At 43.1% G+C, this 18,511-nt stretch overlaps 1 protein-coding gene and 1 non-coding gene across 3 annotated transcripts in view; one reads left to right on the forward strand and one right to left on the reverse strand.

The window, feature by feature from the left end:
* The window catches only part of RPF2 (ribosome production factor 2 homolog), a 44,009-nt gene that overhangs the window by 15,634 nt on the left and 9,864 nt on the right, over window positions 1-18,511 (forward strand). For both annotated transcript variants that reach the window (XM_012506126.2, XM_003255571.4), the window contains 3 exons: window positions 357-438; window positions 2,966-3,042; window positions 11,693-11,792. In XM_012506126.2, the coding sequence (XP_012361580.1) occupies window positions 357-438; window positions 2,966-3,042; window positions 11,693-11,792 (259 nt within the window). The remainder of the gene's footprint in view (window positions 1-356; window positions 439-2,965; window positions 3,043-11,692; window positions 11,793-18,511) is intronic.
* LOC115834495 lies at window positions 11,925-12,031 on the reverse strand. The gene has a single exon (XR_004029445.1). It is a non-coding gene; the product is annotated as a U6 spliceosomal RNA (small nuclear RNA).

Raw genomic sequence — 18,511 nt, forward strand, 5'->3', positions numbered from 1 at the left:
AGTCTTACTCTGTTCCCCAGGTTGGAGTGCAGTGTCGCATTCTCAGCTCACTGCAACCTCTGCCTTCTGGGTTCAAGCAATTCTCGTGCCTCAGCCACTAAGGTAGCTGGGATTACAGGCATGTGCCTTCACACCTGGCTGTCTTTTGTATTTTTAGTAGAGACAGGGTCTTACCTTGTTGGCCAGGCTGGTCTCAAACTCCTGATCTCAAGTAATCAAGTCACCTCGGCCTCCCAAGTGCTGGGATTACAGGTGTGATCTACCGTGCCTGGCCTGAAGGTAAGATTTTTAAAGGTAAGATTCTTAAAGTTCTTAAATTTATGTGTTGACTAAATGGGATTTATTTGGTTTTATAGGAATTCTTTTCAAAGAAGTCAGATTGTTCTTTATTCATGTTTGGCTCCCATAATAAGAAGCGGCCAAATAATCTAGTAATCGGTAAGTATAATTTACTTTTTAATGTTTTCACTGATAGAGTCAATTTGTTAGCAGCAGCAAATTCATACCGGTCTGCAGCAACTTGGTTCTTGCCTCTTCAGAGGAAATAATTCATCCAAGGGGCATAGGCAGAGTAAGAGACTGAGGGAAGTATTTGAACAGGAGTGAAAGTTTATTAAAAAGTTTAAGAGCAGGAGCCTGGCATGGTGGTTCATGCCTGTAATCCCAGCACTTTGGGTGGCGAGGTGGGTGGATCATTTGAGGCCAGGAGTTCGAGACCAGCCTGGCCAACATGGCGAAACCCTGTCTCTACTAAAAATACAAAAATTAGCCACGTGTAGTGGCACATGCCTATAGTCCCAGCTACTCAGAAGGCTGAGGCATGGAGGTAGCAGTGAGCCAAGATGGCGCCACTGTACTCCAGCCTGGGTGACAGAGTTAGACCTTGTCTCAAGGAAAAAAAAAGTTATAGAGCAGGAACAGAAGGAAGTAAAAGGAAGTGAAGTCCCCTTGGAGCGCCAAGCAGGCAACTTGAGAGATTCAAGTGTGCTGTTTGACCTTTGACTTGGGGGCTTTATATGTGTTGGTACGCTTCAGGGGTTTGGTGTCCCTTCTCCCTTGATTTTTCTTTTCTTCTTCTTTTTTTTTTTTTTTTTTTCCTGAGACAGAGTCTTGGTCTGCTCCATTGCCCAGACTGGAGTGCAATGACTCAATCTCGGCTCACTACAACCTCCGCCTCCCGAGTTCAAGCAATTCTCCTGCCTCAGCCTCCCGAGTAGCTGGGACTACAGGTGCCCGCCACCACACCCAGCTAATTTTTGTAATTTTAGTAGAGACGGGGTTTCACCGTGTTGGCCAGGCTGGTCTTGAACTCCTGACCTCAAATCCACCCGCCTTGGCCTCCTGAAGTGCTGGGATTACAGGCATGAGCCAGCATGCCTAGCATCCTACCTTGACTTTTCCTTGGGATGAGCTGTCTGCCTGTGCAGTAGCCTGCCAGCACTTGGGAGGGGCCAAATGCACAGTGTGTTTATTGGAGTTGTACGTATGCTCATTTGAAGCATAGAGCAAGTTCATATACCAGTTAAAGTCAGCCATTTTGCCTCCTAGTGTGCATGCTTGAGCCCACCCACCCAACTCCTGAGATCTTATTGGGAAGCTGCTGATTACTAGCTTCAGGTGTTATCTATTTCTTGGGAGCCTGCCTCTCCTTGGCACTAGCTGCAACCAATTGTTATTTTAGCGAGACAGTTAAACAGCTGCCTGACCGTCACCTGATGGTCGCCTGACATTCCTGGTTGGGGTGGGGTGAGTGGGCAGCCTCTCCTGTCCTGTGCGTGTCTGCCTATCTACTGTAACAAGCTCTGTGACTCAGATTAACTGATGGTATTGAGGAATCAGGAGTAATCAATAAGCTGTAAACTAGTTTGGTGGGGTTTTTTGGTTTTGTTTTCACCTTGTGACATTGAATAAAAAATTTTTAGATCAGGCCGGGCACAGTGGCTCACGCCTGTAATTCCAGCCCTTTGGGTGGCCAAGGTGGTGGATCACTTGAGGTCAGGATTTTGAGACAAGCCTGGCCAACATGGTGAAACCCTGTCTCTACTAAAAATACAAAAAATTAGCCGGGCGTGGTAGCACACACCTGTAATCCTAGTTACATGGGAGGCTAAGACAGGAGAATTGTTTGAACCAGGGAGGCAGAGGTTGCATTGAGCCAAGATCATGCTATTGCACTCCAGCCTGGGTAACAGAGCGAGACTTCATCTCAAAAAAAAAAAAAATTTATGTCGGTCTGCAAGTAAAGAATGGGACATATAAATATGACCCTAACAATACAGTGAAGTGCCACAAGTAAGAAAGAATATGAAAAGATTCCCTGGTAATTCATGTTTCTTAGAATGCCATTGCCTTCTGTCTCTGTCGGAATCAAATTCTGGTTTAAACGGGAAGCATGGTCTCTTCGGGCTCTCAGCATCCCTGCCTAGTTAGTTGTAGATGCAACACAATTACTTTATACTTGCATTGAGTGTCTCTGAGCTCCCAAATAGCATGGATCCATTGGAATTGGGGGGAAAAATTATCCTAAGTTGTAGATATTTTTTTCACATGAAATATATATATGTACTAAATCAATATTAGAAAAAAAAGTATATCGACCCACATAAATTAACCCTTCTCTAATATCTATTGAATAAATAGATTGGAAAAAGAACCTTTGCCTCAGTGTATTGAGATTGAGCCTGGCATACTCACTGGCTTAGGCAAGCCCTTTACCTTCTGTGGGCTGTCATTTATTCTTCTATAAAATAAAGGAGTTGGGCTAAGTAATATCTAAGATCATTTCCATGACTAATATCATAACAATAAGCAGAGTTGAAAATGTAAGAAAGTGGGATATGTTTGCGGGGGTATAGGGAGAAGAAAGAGGCAGGTATTAGGACATTTTGAATACACAGCTCTTGTGGGTATATGTAAGGTGGCTCTTTGTGAAAAATACATGCTTAAAAATACATTTTCCTTCCAGGTCGTATGTATGACTACCATGTGCTGGATATGATTGAATTAGGTATTGAGAATTTTGTCTCTCTAAAAGACATTAAGGTAAGATTCTCATAGCAATGAAAAGTATTTTGTAATGCGTCTCTTGGCCAGTAGTGACATCTTGTGGTGAAGAGTACTGATAGAGTTTTGTAGATCAAGAACTTTGTGTTTTTATTTTGACATGCTCTAGGATAAAAATACAATTTTATTTTACCTTTCTTTTAAAAAGAGGAATATATTTGTAGTGAATAGCAACATATGTGGACCTTGTGGCTGTTAGACTTTGGACTATGGTTACTAATTCTTGTCTAGGCCATAGTTTATTTTTTTATTTTATTTTATTTTATTTTTGCTTTTTTCATAGTTTGAATTTATTTTTTATTATTTTATTTTATTTTATTTTTTTGAGACAGGGTCTCACTCTGTCACCCAGGCTGGAGATCAGTGGCATGAACATGGCTTACTTCAGCCTCGACCTCCTGGGCTCAAGCAATTCTCCTACCTCAGCCCCCAAGTGGCTGGGACTACAGGCACATGCCAGCACCCCCAGCTAATTGTTTTGTACTTTTTTTGTAGAGACAGGGTTTTGTTGTGTTTCCCATGTTGCCCAGGCTGGTCTCAAATTCCTGAACTCAAGGGCTCCCCCTGCCATGGTGTGAGCCAAAGCACCTGTAGGTCTATAGTTTAAATACTGTCCTCTTCCTCTGAATTATCACAGCACCTATTTTATGGAACTTTAGAAAAACCTGTAGAATTTTCAAATTGAGCCCTGTTCTAAACCCAGGAAGCTCTGGCTGATTCTATAGTATTTTGGTTACTAACCACCAAATGGCAGCTCAGTTCACCCTTGGGGAGTTGCATCTTTGTGTCATCTTTGTTTTAATGACATTATGAAATAGAAAGTAGTAAATAGTAGTAAAAATACTCTTAGAAAGGCAGGAAGAGTGTTCTAACTCAGCTCCTGGGTACAAATTGGGCTTCTGTTCCCTCAGAACTCTGCTTCAGGCTTAAACTATCTTATCAAATACAGTAATTTCACCTAGACCTCATAGTAATCTGGGTAAGGCCTAAGTAATTTTCTTTTTTGTATAGATTTGGAGATTGAGGCCCATAGGGGTTTCATTGGTAAACTAGAATCACACATATGGTCAGTATAACCAAGATTAGGACTCTTAGGGCTTTGAGAGAAGTGATATTGTTGGTAATAGAAAGTTATATAACTGCTCTCAGTTTATGGGTTTTTGAGGCTCATGGTCTAGTTGGAAGAATTGTAGCAAAAATGTATAATTACTCTTTTCCCTACCTGACTTTAAGAAGAGGACATGCTTTCCAGGTTTGGCAGAATTCCTGTACTAAGCAACTTTATCCTGTGAGTTTGGAAAAAAAGGTTCTTACCAGATCTCTACTTAGTCACCCCAGTTTCCTCAGGTACAGGTGGAACAGTGGTCTGAAATTGGATTTAGAGGCAGAACACTTGGATTTGAGGCCTATCTTGGCTATTTAGATGACATTTGTGACCTGACAAGTCAATGGCTTCCTTGACCTTCAGTTGCAATCACATATAAAATAAGTATAACAATATCAAATGAGATAATACATGTGAAAATGCTTATCAGTAAAGATAATATTCTGTAAAGTATTTTGTAAAGTACATAAACTGTGATGTTTGATTACGGTGGAAACCCTCATATTATTTTTCTTTCTGTTTTTTTTTTCTTTGGAGACAGGGCCTTGCTCTCTCACCCAGGCTGGGGTGCAGTGGCGTGATCTCAGCTCACTGCAGCCTTGACCTCCTGGGCTCAAGCAATTGTCCCACCTCAGCCTCCCAGGTAGCTGGGACTATAGGTGTGTGCTACCTCACCTGGCTAATTTTTTTTTTTTTTTGTAAAGACAAGCTCTCACAGTGTTGTCCAGACTGGTCTCAAACTCCTGGGCTCAGGAGATCCTCCTCCTCAGCCTCCCAAAGTGCTGGGGTGCCCAGCTGTCATATTATTATAGTGCCTCTTTGGGACCATGCACAAATCTCTGGAGATGACCAGCATAACCCCATTTCACCTTTACCACTGCCACTAGCTTATCACCAGCTTAGTGGGAGGGAGCGCTGGCTGATGAGCACATGCCAGCCCCTCTACTCTTTCCATTTCACTTCCAAAGCAATGAAATACTTCAGTCATTGTACAGCTTCTAAACTGGACTGCAGTCCAGGCTCTCACGCCTGTAAGCCCATCACTTTGGGAGGCCCTGGCAGGAGGATTGCTTGAGGCCAGGAATTTGAGACAAGCCTGGGCAACGTGGTGAGACATTGTCTCATATATGTATAAAGTAAACTGGGTAGGCGTGGTGGCTCACGCCTGTAATCCCAGTAGTTTGGGAGGCCAAGGCAGGCAGATTACCTGAGCTCAGGAGTTTGAGACCAGCCTGGCCAACATGCTGAAGCCTCATCTCTACCAAAAATACAAAAATTAGCCAGCCATGGTGGTGCATGCCTATAATCCCAGCTACCTGGGAGGCTGAAGCATGAGAATCTCTTGAACCCAGAAGGTGGAGGTTGCAGTGAGCCGAGATAATGCCGCTGCACTCCAGCCTGGGCGACAGAGCAAGACTTTGTCTAAAAAAATTAAAAAGTAAACTGGACTACAAAACCATTATTGTTTGTCAGGTCTCATTTCTTTTTTTGTTTTTTAGAGACAAGTTCTCACTCTGTTGCCCGGGTTGGAGTACAGTGGTGGGATCACCACTCACTGCAGCCTTGAATTCCTGGGCTCGGGCTATCCTGCCTCAGTCTCCTGAGTAGCTAGGACTACAGGTGTGTGCCACCATGCCAAGTCAAATTTTTTTTTTTTTTTTTAAGAAATGGGGTCTCACTATGTTGCCCTGGCTAGTCTCAAACTCCTGAGTTCAAGTGATCCTCCCGTCTTGGCCTCCCCAACCACTGGGATTACAGGCATGAATCACAGCACCCAGCCCAGGTCTCATTCTTAACAAGAACCATTTAAATTGAACACTACATTTTCATTCATGGAGTGTATATATAACTATAAATTTTATTAATTGAGAATGTGCTTACATTGGCAATTCTTACATGTACATGTACTCAGACTTATTAGGCAGTCCTTTTTTTTGAGATGGAGTTTTGCTCTTGTCGCCTAGGCAGGAGTGCAGTGGCATGATCTTGGCTCACTGCAACCTCCGCCTCCTGAGTACAAGTGATTTTCCTGCCTCAGCCTCCTGAGTAGCTGGATTACAGGCGCCCACCGCCACACTAGGCTAATTTTTGTATTTTTAGTAGAGATGGGGTTTCACCATGTTGGCCAGGCTAGTCTTGAACCCTGACCTCAGGTGATCCACCTGCCTCAGCCTCCCAGAGTGCTGGGATTACAGGCATGATCCACCATATCCAGCCCTAGTCTTTCATTTTTTACCCCATGGTTTTTTTTTTTTGTTTTTTTTTTTTAATTTTCTTTTTTTTTTTTTTTTTTTTTTTTTTTTTTTTGTGAGATGGAGTCTCGCTCTGTTGCCCAGGCTGGAGTGCAGTGGCGCGATCTTGGCTCACTGCAGGCTCTGCCCCCGGGGTTCACGCCATTCTCCTGCCTCAGCCTCCTGCGTAGCTGGGACTACAGTTTTAATTTTCTAAACCACCTGATGGTCACCCAACACACCATTATTTGGTTACAGGTTTATATTTTTAATTTGTTTTGGTACACTTTCCCTTATTTTCCCTTTACTTCTCCCTTGTTTTTAAGACGTTTTCTAGGTATTTCTTACCTCACCTACCTACTTTTTGTTGCCAACCCTTATTCCTCCATTAACTTGTCCGTCCCCTCCACCACCCTCACCAGACAGAGTCTTGCTCTGTCACCCAGGCTGGAGTGCAGTGGTGCAATTTCGTCTCACTGCAACATCTACCTACCTGGTTCAAGCAATTCTCCTGCCTCAGCCTCCCAAGTAGTTGGGATTACAGGTGCCCACCACCACGTCCGGCTAATTGTTTTGTATTTTCAGTAGAGACAATGAGAATATTTAACTCTTTAAACAAACTCAATGAGAATATTTAATATTAGACTCTACCAGGAAATTGAGTGAGTGTTCTAGGAGCCTGTTTCCTCAAGATGGCCATACGTCAAAGGATGATTATATTCAATGAAGTAAGACTAGCCTGGACAATATAGTGAGACCCCATCTCTACAAAAATTTTTTTAAAATTAGCCTTGCTTGGTGGCATGTGCCTGTAGTCTTGTCTACTTGAGAGGCTGAGGTGAGAGGATTGCTTGAGCCCAGGAGTTTAAGGTTGCTGTGAGCTATGATTGCTCCACTGCACTCTAGCCTGGGTAACAGAGTGAGGCCTCATGTCTCCCCCACCGACAGAGTTTCGCTCTTGTTGCCCAGGCTGGAGTGCAATGGTGTGATCTCGGCTCACTGCAACCTCCGCCTCCCGGGTTCATGAGATTCTCCTGCCTCAGCCTCCTGAGTAGCTGGGATTACAGGTGTGCACCACCACACCCGGCTAATTTTTGTATTTCTAGTAGAGACGGAGTTTCACCATGTTAGTCAGGCTAGTCTCAAACTCTTGACCTCAGGTGATCCACCCACCTTGGCCTCCCAAAGTGCTGGGATTATAGATGTGAGCAACCATGCCCAGCCAGCTCATCTATTGTAGACTCCTACCTAGTTCAGGGTCTTCATCATGTGCATGTGACTAGCATTTTTTTTTTTTTTTTTTTTTTTTTTTTTGAGATGGAGTCTCACACTGTCGCCCAGGCTGGAGTGCAATGGCGTGATATCGGCTCACTGAAACCTCTGCCTCCTGGGTCCACGCGATTCTCCCGCCTCAGCCTCCTAAGTGGCTGGGATTACAGGCACACACCACCATACCCAGCTAATTTTTTGTATTTTTAGTAGAGACGGAGTTTCACTATGTTGGCCAGGCTGGTCTCAAACTCCTGACCTTGTGACCCACCCACCTCGGCCTCCCAGAGTGCTAGGATTAGAGGTGTGAGCCACTGTGCCGGGCTGTGACTAGTATTTTTAAAAAATGGAATAGAGTAAAAAATATCAGTGTTGTATGTATTAAGTATTGGGGTTTTTTTTTGGAGACAGGGTCTTGCTTTATTGCCCAGTCTGGAGTGCAGTGGTGCTATCTCGGCTCCCTGCAACCTCCACCCCAAGGTTCAAGCGATTGTCTTGCCTCAGCCTCCCAAGTAGCTGGGATTACAGGCATGAGCCACCACGCCTGGCTAATTTTTGTAGTTTTAGTAGAGTCAGGGTTTCACCATGTTGGCCAGGTTGGTCTCAAACTCCTCACCTCAAGTGATCTACCCACATCAGCCTCCCAAAGTGCTGGGATTACAGGTGTGAGCCACCACGCCCGGCCAAGTATTGTTTCACATAACTTTTATTTGTATTTGTATGACGTGTATACTGGGTGACAACTTCAAGTTATTTTTTTTTTATTACTATGCATTGTGGTCAGGATGGTTTGAAAACCAAAAGTTGTTGTTGATGATGCTGTGCTTTTTGTTCCCTTCTGTACACCTAAATAGACCCTATAGACCTAGGGTCAGACTGTCATGGCTGGAGCATGGAAGACTTGTTAGATCTGGATCAGTTTCTCTATCAGACAGACAGATGTTAGGCACATCTCCATCTCCTAAGTATAGACCATTAAGGTTCTGGGTTTGGAAGTAGAGAATGTCAACAAGAGTGGTCATGGTGAGCAGCAAAGCAACAGGTGACCTCTGGTCCTAGAGCAGAAGGTGTTTTGTTTTTGTACTGTTTTTTTGTTTGTTTGTTTTGTTTTGTTGCTGGATTTTGGATAGTTCTTGATGTTTGGTGAGAACAGAGAATTTATAGGAAGCTCAGACAAACAGTCATTCACCTTCCTCTGTAAATTACTCATCCAGTTAAAGAATTTTTACTATTTCATTTTTTCCTCTTTGGTGGCTTCTAAATCCTCTTTTTAATCACATCACATTCTATTTGGTATAGAAAATCTACAGCTGGTGAAAATATTTTTTATAGTAAGAGTTTCAACACTGCTGATGAGAATTGGCCTGTACTTTCTATAGCTTATGTAAAATTATATTGCTTCTCATGTGAATGTCCAGTTGGTAGTTTAATTTAGCCTTCATTTTATTTTTATTTATTTATTTTTTTGAGGGTCTTACTCTGTATCCCAGGCTGGAGTATAGTGGCATGAGCACGGCTCATGGCAGCCTGAATTTCCCCGGGCTCAAGTGATCCTTCCACCCCAGCCTCCCAAGTAGCTGGGACCATAGATGTGCACCACCACGCCTGGCTAATTGTTTTGTATTTTGTTTGTTTGTTGTTGTTGTTTTGAGACGGGGTCTCTGTCACCCAGGCTGGAGTGCTGTGGTGCTAGCTCAGCTCACTGCAACCTCCACCACCCAGGTTCAAGCGATTTTCCTGTTTCAGCCTCAAGTAGCTGGGACTACGGGCACACGCCACTGCAGCTGGCTACTTTTCATGGTTTTCAGTAGAGACAGGGTTTCGCCATGTTGGCCAGACTGGTCTCAAACTCCTGACCTCAAGTGATACGCCTGCCTTGGCCTCCCAAAGTGCTGGGATTATAAGGGTGAGTCACCGTGCCCAGCCTGTTTTGTACTTTTTCTGTAAAGGCCGTGTTTCCCAGGCTGGTCTCAAACTCCTGGGCTCAAGCGATCTGCCCATCTTGGCCTCCTAAAGTGCTGGGATTACAAGTGTAAGCCACCACACCTAGCCTATAGCCTTCGTTTTTTTTTTTTAATTGAGATGGCTTCTTGCTCTATCACCCAAGCTAGAGTGCAGTGGTGCAGTCTCGGCTCACTACAACCTCTGTCTCTTGGGTTCAAGCGATTCTCCTGCCTCAGCCTCTGGAGTAGCTGGGACTACAGGCGTGTACCACCATGCCCAGCTAATTTTTTATATTTTTAGTAGAGACAGGGTTTCACCATGTTGGCCAGGCTGGTCTCGAACTCCTGACCTCAAGTGATCAGCCCGTCTCTGCCTCTGAAAGTGCTGGGATTACAGGCGTGAACCACTGTGCCCAGCCCATAGCCTTCATTTTAAAATACTTTTTATAGGATATAGTAGGAAAGGCACAGTGGTACAAATAAATTATAATTAAACTTATTTATTCATGAGACAAGGTCTCACTCTGTCACCCAGGCTGGAGTGTGGTGGCACGATCATGGCTCACTGCAGCCTCCACCTTCTGGGCTCAAGCGATCCTCCTACCTCACATTCCAAGTGGCTGGGACCATGGGCACTCACCAGCATGCCCAGCTAATTTTTGAAAGTTTTTTTTGGCCGGGTGCGGTGGCTCATGCCCGTAATCCCACCACTTTGGGAGGCCAAGGTGGGCAGATCACCTGAGGTCGGGAGTTCAAGACCAGCCTGACCAACATGGAGAAACCCCATCTCTACTAAAAATACAAAATTAGCCAGGTGTGATGGCACATGCCTGTAGTCCCAGCTACTTGAGAGGTGGAGGTTGCGGTGAGCCGAGTTAGCGCCATTGCACTCCAGCCTGGGCAGCAAGAGTGAAAGTCCGTCTCAAAAAAAAAAAAAAGGTTTTTCTAGAGATGAGGTCTCACTGTGTTGCCCAGGCTGGTCTTGAACTCACTCCTGGCTTCAAGCCGTCTTCCTGCTTTGGCCTCCCAAAGTGCTGGGATTATAGAGACCGTGTTTCCCAGGCTGGTCTCAAACTCCTGGGCTCAAGCGATCTGCCCATCTTGGCCTCCTAAAGTGCTGGGAGTACAAGTGTAAGCCACCACACCTAGCCTATAGCCTTCTTTTTTTTTTTTTAATTGAGATGGCATCTCGCTCTATCACCCAAAGTGAGCCATCACACCTGGCCTTAAATTTATTTTGATTCAGGGATGCTGGCCATCAGAAGTCTATTTTGGTTGCTTGGTTGGTTGTGTTGTGTTATGTTTTGTTTTCCTTTTGCAAGAGTAACTTTTAATTTTATTCTTTGCATAGACTAATGTTAAGCCCTTTACATCATTCTTTTGCCATCTTTTATTTGGTAATGTAAATGAATGGGACAAAGAATTTTTTTTTTTTTTTTTTTTTTTAGTATAGAAGTCTAGAAGCTTAAAAATGTCATCTTAGCCAGACCCACACCTGTAGTCCCAGCTACTTGGAGGATGCCTTGAGCCCAAGAGTTTGAGTCCAGCCTAGGCAACACAGTGAGACCCTGTCTCTTTAAAAAAAAAAAAAAAAAAATCCCACCTCTGTTTTTACCTCTAATATCGGTATTCACAGACATAGTTTTAGAACATTTAATAAAATGTGAAAACAAATTAGTGTAAAGTATTGACTACTTTAAAATCAGTATAGGCCAGGCACAGTGGCTCTCACCTGTAATCCCAGCACTTTGGGAGGCCGAGGCGGGTGGATCATTTGAGGTGAGGAGTTTGAGACCAGCCTAACCAGCATGATGAAACCCAGTCTGTACGAAAAATACAAAAAAATTAGCCGGGCATGGTGGCGTGCACCTGTAGTCCCAGCTACTTGGGAGGCTGAGGCAGGAGAATCGCTTGAACCTGGGAGGTGGAGGTTGCAGTGAGCTGAGATTGTGCCACTGCACTCCAGCCTGGATGGCAGAGTGAGACTCCATCTCAAAAAAAAAATAAATAAAAATAAAAAATAAAATCAATATATAAACAGTTTAGACTTTGGTAATTATATAATTGCATTTTTTTTTTAGAACGGTAAATGTCCTGAGGGAACAAAACCCATGCTAATATTTGCTGGTGATGATTTTGATGTAACAGAAGATTATAGAAGACTAAAAAGTCTTCTTATTGGTAAGTATTTTAGTATTTATTATCTTCAGGGTAGCTCAGGAAGGCAGTCTCAGACTCTCACTGGTGGCACTTTGCTACTTTAGGTTTGTAACTTCTTTTTTCTCTTATTTTAAAAATAGTATTTATATACTTAAAATAATGGAGTGCTTCACAAATTTGCATGCCATCCTTGCGCAGGGACCGTGCTAATCTTCTCTGTATGGTTCCAGTTTTAGTATATGCGCTGCCAGAGTGAGCACAACTTCGTTTTCCTCCTTTTTTTTGACCTTTCTCTTTTTTTTTTTACCCTTACCAGCAGTAGGAAAGCACCTAAGCATCTCGGGAGAGTTAAAGCGGCTGATGTACTGTGTAGATGATTATTTCTGGATGTGTTAGTAACTTAGGTATTATTTGTATAGTGTTTTATAAAATTCCTGCACCCATCTCCTGTCATTCCTAGCATCATTTAAAATTGAATTTAGAAAGTTGAGGGATTAAAATTTCAAGATTGTATGTATCACCGACCTCCAACTCAAAAACCTTACTTAGTTTTCTGAGTTGAATATACAAGGCCTTTCACAATATATAACCAATGTAACTTGGCCTTCTTGATCTCCTATTTCCTTCTTTTTTCCATTAGAAAGGGTTTATTGCCAATATATTATTCACATTTCTATTGTCTATTCTCGTATTACTCTTATTTATCCAGTTTCTACTATTCATTTAAGTGTCAGATCATCAAGTTTCTTTTCCAGGAAGCCCTCAGTGACCTTCTTGGCTCCTTTTGTTTTTTTTAAAGATGGAGTCTTGCTCTTTTGCCCAGGCTGGAGTGCAATGGCGTGATCTCGCCTCACTGCAACCTCCACCTCCCGGGTTCAAGCGATTCTCCTGCCTCAGCCTCCCAAGTAGCGGGATTATAGGTGCCCACCACCATGCTGGCTAATTTTTTTTTTTTTTTGAGACGGAGTCTCACTCTGTCACCCAGGCTGGAGTGCAGTGGCGTGATCTCAGCTCACTGCAAACTCCGCCTCCCTGGTTCACACTATTCTCCTGCCTCAGCCTTCTGAGTAGCTGGGACTACAGGCGCCCGCCACCACGCCCGGCTAATTTCTTTTTTTTTTTTTTTTGAGATGGAGTCTCGCTTTGTCGCCCAGGCTGGAGTGCAGTGGCGCGATCTCAGCTCACTGCAAGCTCCGCCTCCCAGGTTCACGCCATTCTCCTGCCTCAGCCTCCCGAGTAGCTGGGACTATAGGCACCCGCCACTGCACCCGGCTAATTTTTTGTAATTTTTAGTAGAGACAGGGTTTCACTATGTTAGCCAGGATGGTCTCGATCTCCTGACCTCGTGATCCACCCACCTCGGCCTCCCAGAATGCTGGGATTACAGGCGTGAGCCACAGCGCCCAGCCTAATTTTTATATTTTTAGTAGAGATGGGGTTTCACTGTGTTAGCCAGGATGGTCTCGATCTCCTGACCTCGTGATCCGCCCGCCTCGGCCTCGCAAAGTGCTGGGATTACAAGCGTGAGCCACCGTGCCCGGCCTAATTTTTTTTTTTTATTTTTAATAGAGACGGGGTTTTGCCATGTTGGCCAGGCTGTTCTTGAACTCCTGACTTCAGGCCATCCACCCTCCTTGGCCTCCCAAAATGCTGGGATTACAGGCATGAGCCACTGCAACAGGCCCTGGCTCATTTTTACTTCATTACCATTATCATGGTAAGTGTCAGGCATATAGTAGACAGTTCATATACACTGCTTCATTCTAACAAGAACCTTGTGAGGTTGTTCTACAGATAACCCACACCTAGCGAACTATGCTAGTTCTTAATGATTTGTGTAATGAATGTAAGGACTACATCCTTTTCTATTTTTTTCTCCTTTATGAGGCAAGTCGTGCTCTGATGCCCGGGCTGGAGTGCAGTAGCTCAATCATGGCTCACTGCAGCTTCAACCTCCCGGGCTCAAGTAGCGGGGACCATAGGCACATGCCACTATGCCTGACTAATTTTTAAAATTTTTTGTAAGATGGGGTCTCACTGTGTTACCCAGGCTGGTCTTGAACTTCAGGGCTTAAGCAATCCTCCCATTTCAGCCCCTCAGAGTGCTGGGATTACAGGTGTGAGCCCCCACACCCAGCCTCCATGATTTTTAAAAGGTTATTAATACTTAGCATTCTGCAATTATATTTGCTAGCTCTTTTATAACTCTGGAAAGTAATTTTCCAAGAGATTGGTACTAATTTAAAGGGTCTTGGGTCTGTCTCTCAATTTTTTTTTTTTTTTTTTTTTTTTTTTGAGACCGCATCTTGCTCTGTTACCCAGGCTGGAGTGTACTGGTGTGATCACGTCTTACTGCAGCCTCGACCTCTTGGGCTCAAGCAGTCCTCTACCTCCTGAGCAGTTGGGACTACAGGTTCACACCATGCCCAGCTAATTTTTATTTTAATTTTTTGTAGAGATGGGGGTCTCCCTATATTGCCCAGGCCGGTCTCAAACTCCTGAGCTCAAGCAATCCACCTGCCTCAGCTTTCCAAAGTGGTGAGATTACAGGCATGAGCCACCACACCTAGCTCTCTCTAATTTAAGAAAATCTTCTTACTGAATTTTTTGCTTCTTTTCCCTCATGGGGATTGAGAGATTCAGCTTTTCCTGCACAGGACACTGTTACTCTCAAAGCAGCAGTCCTTTATGGTCCTATTTCACCTTAGTGTTGACAGCTGTGAGGCCTCCATCTGATGCTCAGTGGCATTGTCTACTTTATTCCATTTGAGCTTTTCTTGCACCATGCTTACAAGCTTATGCTATACTTTTTGTTACCCTTGTTTTAAATTTTTATATACTTTGCCCTAGATCACTTTTGAAAAATTGATGGCATATAAAATTAAGTTGTATGCACATGCTTTACAAATCTGAGCCCACCAAAAAAACTGTGACAAACACATTGCTTTCATTTTTCGTTTTTGGGATTATTTATGGTCTTTATTGTCAGGATTATAATTTTTAGGGGAAAAAAACCTGTCACCCATCCTTGGGATTATAATTTTTAGAATTTATTTCCCTTATTAGTAATAGCTACTTTTTAAAAAAGAAACTAAGAACCACTATTATCTGTTTAATCTTTACAAAAGTTCTTGAGTTCGATGACATTCCCATTTCACAGATGGGAAAACAAACAGGGGCTCTGAGAAGTTAAATGAGAGCTATTAAGTAGGTAAGGCCAAGTTGAAACCCAATGCTTCCAAAGCCTGAGCTTTTCTTCCCCTACTGTCCATCTTGCCTGTGGTAAACATTCCCATGATCCCTTCTAGAATCTTTATAGGTTCTTATCCATATTTTCCATGAATTAAATTCATACATGAAAGACAATGACTAATATTTCCTTCTCTCAATATTATATATCCCAAATTATCAAGGGTATTTTTCTTTCTTTCTTTGCTTTCTTTTTTTTGAGACATAGTCTCACTCTGTCGCCCTGGCACGATCTCAGCTCACTGCAACCTCCACCTCCGAGGGTCGAGCAATTCTCCTGCCTTAGCCTCCTTAGTACCTGGGACCACAGGTGCATGCCACACCACACCCGGCTAATTTTTTATATTTTTTGTAAAGACTGGGTTTCACCATGTTGGCCAGGCTGGTCTTGAACTCCTGACTTCAAGTGATCTGCCTGCCCTGGCATCCCCAAAGTGCCGAGATTATAGGCGTGATCTACCGTGCCTGGTCAAGGGTATTTTTCCAGCCAAAATGTCAGCCAGATTTTCAGCTAAGATTTCCATTACTTGTACTCCATTGACCTAGATTTTCTGCCTTTTTCTCTTTCCCCTAGGTCTCCCATATAATTGTTTATTGTCAGTGAGGCAGATACTTACAATTTGTTGCAACACAGAGAGCTTTTGTTTGCATTTGTTTAAATGTTTTTTGTATTTTAATAAGCCCCACCTTCTCATTATTTTGTGCTTCCACTAGATGGCAGGAATGATCACTTAATGCAGTGATGAGGGGAAGCGAGTGAAAACCAAAAAGGAATCTGGACAGAAGCAGAAAGGTAGAAGAGGAGCAGATTTAGACTGTAGGGCACCAAGGGAAGTTGAGTTTTCAGTATAAATATGAAGTAAAACAACTGCTCTTTGGTTTATGTTGTGTGTTCAAAGGAAATATCAGTAGGGAGCAAGAAATGTATGAAGGGCTTTCGTTTAGGAAGTTCCTTTTTTTTTTTCCTTAATTGACCAAAAAGAAAAGTTAACTTTTTTTCATGCAAGATACCCATTTTGTTCATTCTGAATTTGTTTACATCTTTTTTTTTTTTTTTTTTTTTGAGGCAGGGTCTCACTCTGTTGCCCAGGCTGGAGTGCAGTGGCGTGATCATGGCTCATTGTAGCCTCAACTTTCTGGTCTCAAGCGATCCTCCTACCTCATTCCCCTCAGTAGCTGGGACCACAGGTACACGTCACCACGCCCAGCTAATTTTTTTTATTTCTTGTAGACATGAGGTCTTGCTACATTGCTTGGGCTGGTCTCAGAGTCCTAGGCTCAAGCAGCCCTCCAGCCTCAGCCTCCCAAAGTTGGAGGTGTGAGCCAATGTGCCTGGCCTATTCTTCCCTTCTTAAATGGTAGCATATTATATATGTGGTTTTTTAAACAATTTGAAGTAGAGGAATTTTTAATTCTGATTTTCATTATACAATTGAGAAAACTGAGGCCTGGACAGGTGAGTAGCTTTTCTAAGCTCATGCATTTACCAAGTGGCATATTAAAGTTTTGAACTTAGGTCTCTCCAAAGTACATGCTTTTATTTCTTATTTGTTTATTTTTTGAGATGGAGTCTCACTCTGTCGCCCAGGCTGGAGTGCAATGGTGCAATCTCAGCTCACTGCAACCTCCACATCAGCTGTTCAAGCGATTCTTCTGCCCCAGCCTCCTGAGTAGCTGGGATTACAGGCATTCACCACCACGCCTGGATAATTTTTGTATTTTTTGTAGAGACGGGGTTTCGGCATGTTCGCTAGGCTGGTCTCGAGCTCCTGGCCTCAGGTGATCAACTCATCTTGGCCTCCCAAAGTGCTGGGATTACAGGCATGAGCCACTGAGCCCGGCCATGCTTCTATTTATACAGTATTATTATACTTTAGCTTATCATGTTCATAAATTTATTTATCATACTTCTTGGTCAAAATCCTAACAGTGTGTATACCACTTGCATGAGATCTTTCCCAACTAGATCTCTCCTCAGAACTTCCAGCATGGTTTATACTGCTCTCCTTTTAATGTGCTACTTGAAATTGCAGTTGTTTGTATGTATTCATATCTACCTAGAATGCAGGGCCCCTGATAGAAAGATGCTATATGTCATTTATCATTTTGCATAATAGGTGCTCTGGTACAATTTATTAAGTGAATGGATTCTTGCCAATGGTATTCATGTGTAAACAATACTCTGTTGTGTTCTAGCCAGAAAAATACCATGCTGTTAGACTTATTTGCTTTTCGGTTACTAAGTACTACCATTAATGCCCTCCCATTTTCATTCATTACTTGTTTGTGTTACCTTGATGATTTGCAAACTTCAGTGAAATTTCAGTTTGGCAGTTAAGATAAAATGTTGTAATAAAAGGATGACTACTTAGAACTATTGGATACAGACTGAAAATCCTTTTATATGCATAGTCTTAGAAATTTTGACTTAATAAAGAGTACTTTTCCATGTGCTTATTGTGTTCCTAAAGTTTTCTCCCAAAGCACAGATGTCCTGAAAATTTTGCATTATGGAAGTTGTTTCAGAGCAGACTAGAATGTACATATTTCGTTCCCCAGAACTACTCTGACTTCGGTAATGCCACACCAATGAGCGGGCTTTATTAACTTGGCCACTGAAGGAGAGTCAGGCTTTGGCAAAATCATGGGAAAGCTCTTTATTATGATATTTGGATTAAAATATCTTGAAAAGTACAAACTTGTTTTATAAAAATGTCCCAGGCCAGGCGCGGTGGCTCATGCCTGTAATCCTAGCACTTTTGAGAGACCAAGGCAGGAGGAGTGCTTGAGTCTAGGAGTTTGAAACTAGCCTGGGCAACATAGTGAGACCCCCATCTCTAGGTAATATACATATAAATATATGTAATATATGTACTTGTTTTAAATTAAAAATGTTCATTAGGTTTTTTTTTTTTCTTGTTTGGGGGAGTAGAGAAGGGTGGTGTATAAATGTGCCTGCCCACTTGTGTTTGTTTTATACACATTAATGCTGTGTTTTTTGTTTTTTGGGTTTTTTTTTTTTTCGAGACTGAGTCTCGCACTGTCGCCCAGGCTGGAGTACAGTGGCGCGATCTCGGCTCACTGCAATCTCCGCCTCCAAGGTTCAAGTGATTCTCCTGCCTCAGCCTCCCAAGTAGCTAGGACTACAGGCACGTGCCACCACACCCGGCTAATTTTTTGTAGTTTTAGTAGAGACGGGGTTTCACTGTGTTAGCCAGGATAGTCTCGATCTCCTGACCTCGTGATCTGCTCGCCTCGGCCTCCCAAAGTGCTGGGATTACAGGCATGAGCCACTGCGCCTGGCCTGTGATTTTCTTTTGGTTAAGCACAAGAAAGGAAAAGCAGACAACAAAAGATGTGTACATCTGTGCACATGGAGATAATCTGCATCTTATGGGCTAATGGGAAGCAGGAAGGAAAATACTAGGTGGCTACAGAATGGGACTAGAATAGAATTTCCTAGTTACTACATCACCTGCCTTGGGCAGTTC

The sequence above is a fragment of the Nomascus leucogenys genome, chromosome 3 (genome assembly GCF_006542625.1).
Source record: "Nomascus leucogenys isolate Asia chromosome 3, Asia_NLE_v1, whole genome shotgun sequence".
Classification (NCBI taxonomy): Eukaryota; Metazoa; Chordata; class Mammalia; order Primates; family Hylobatidae; genus Nomascus; species Nomascus leucogenys.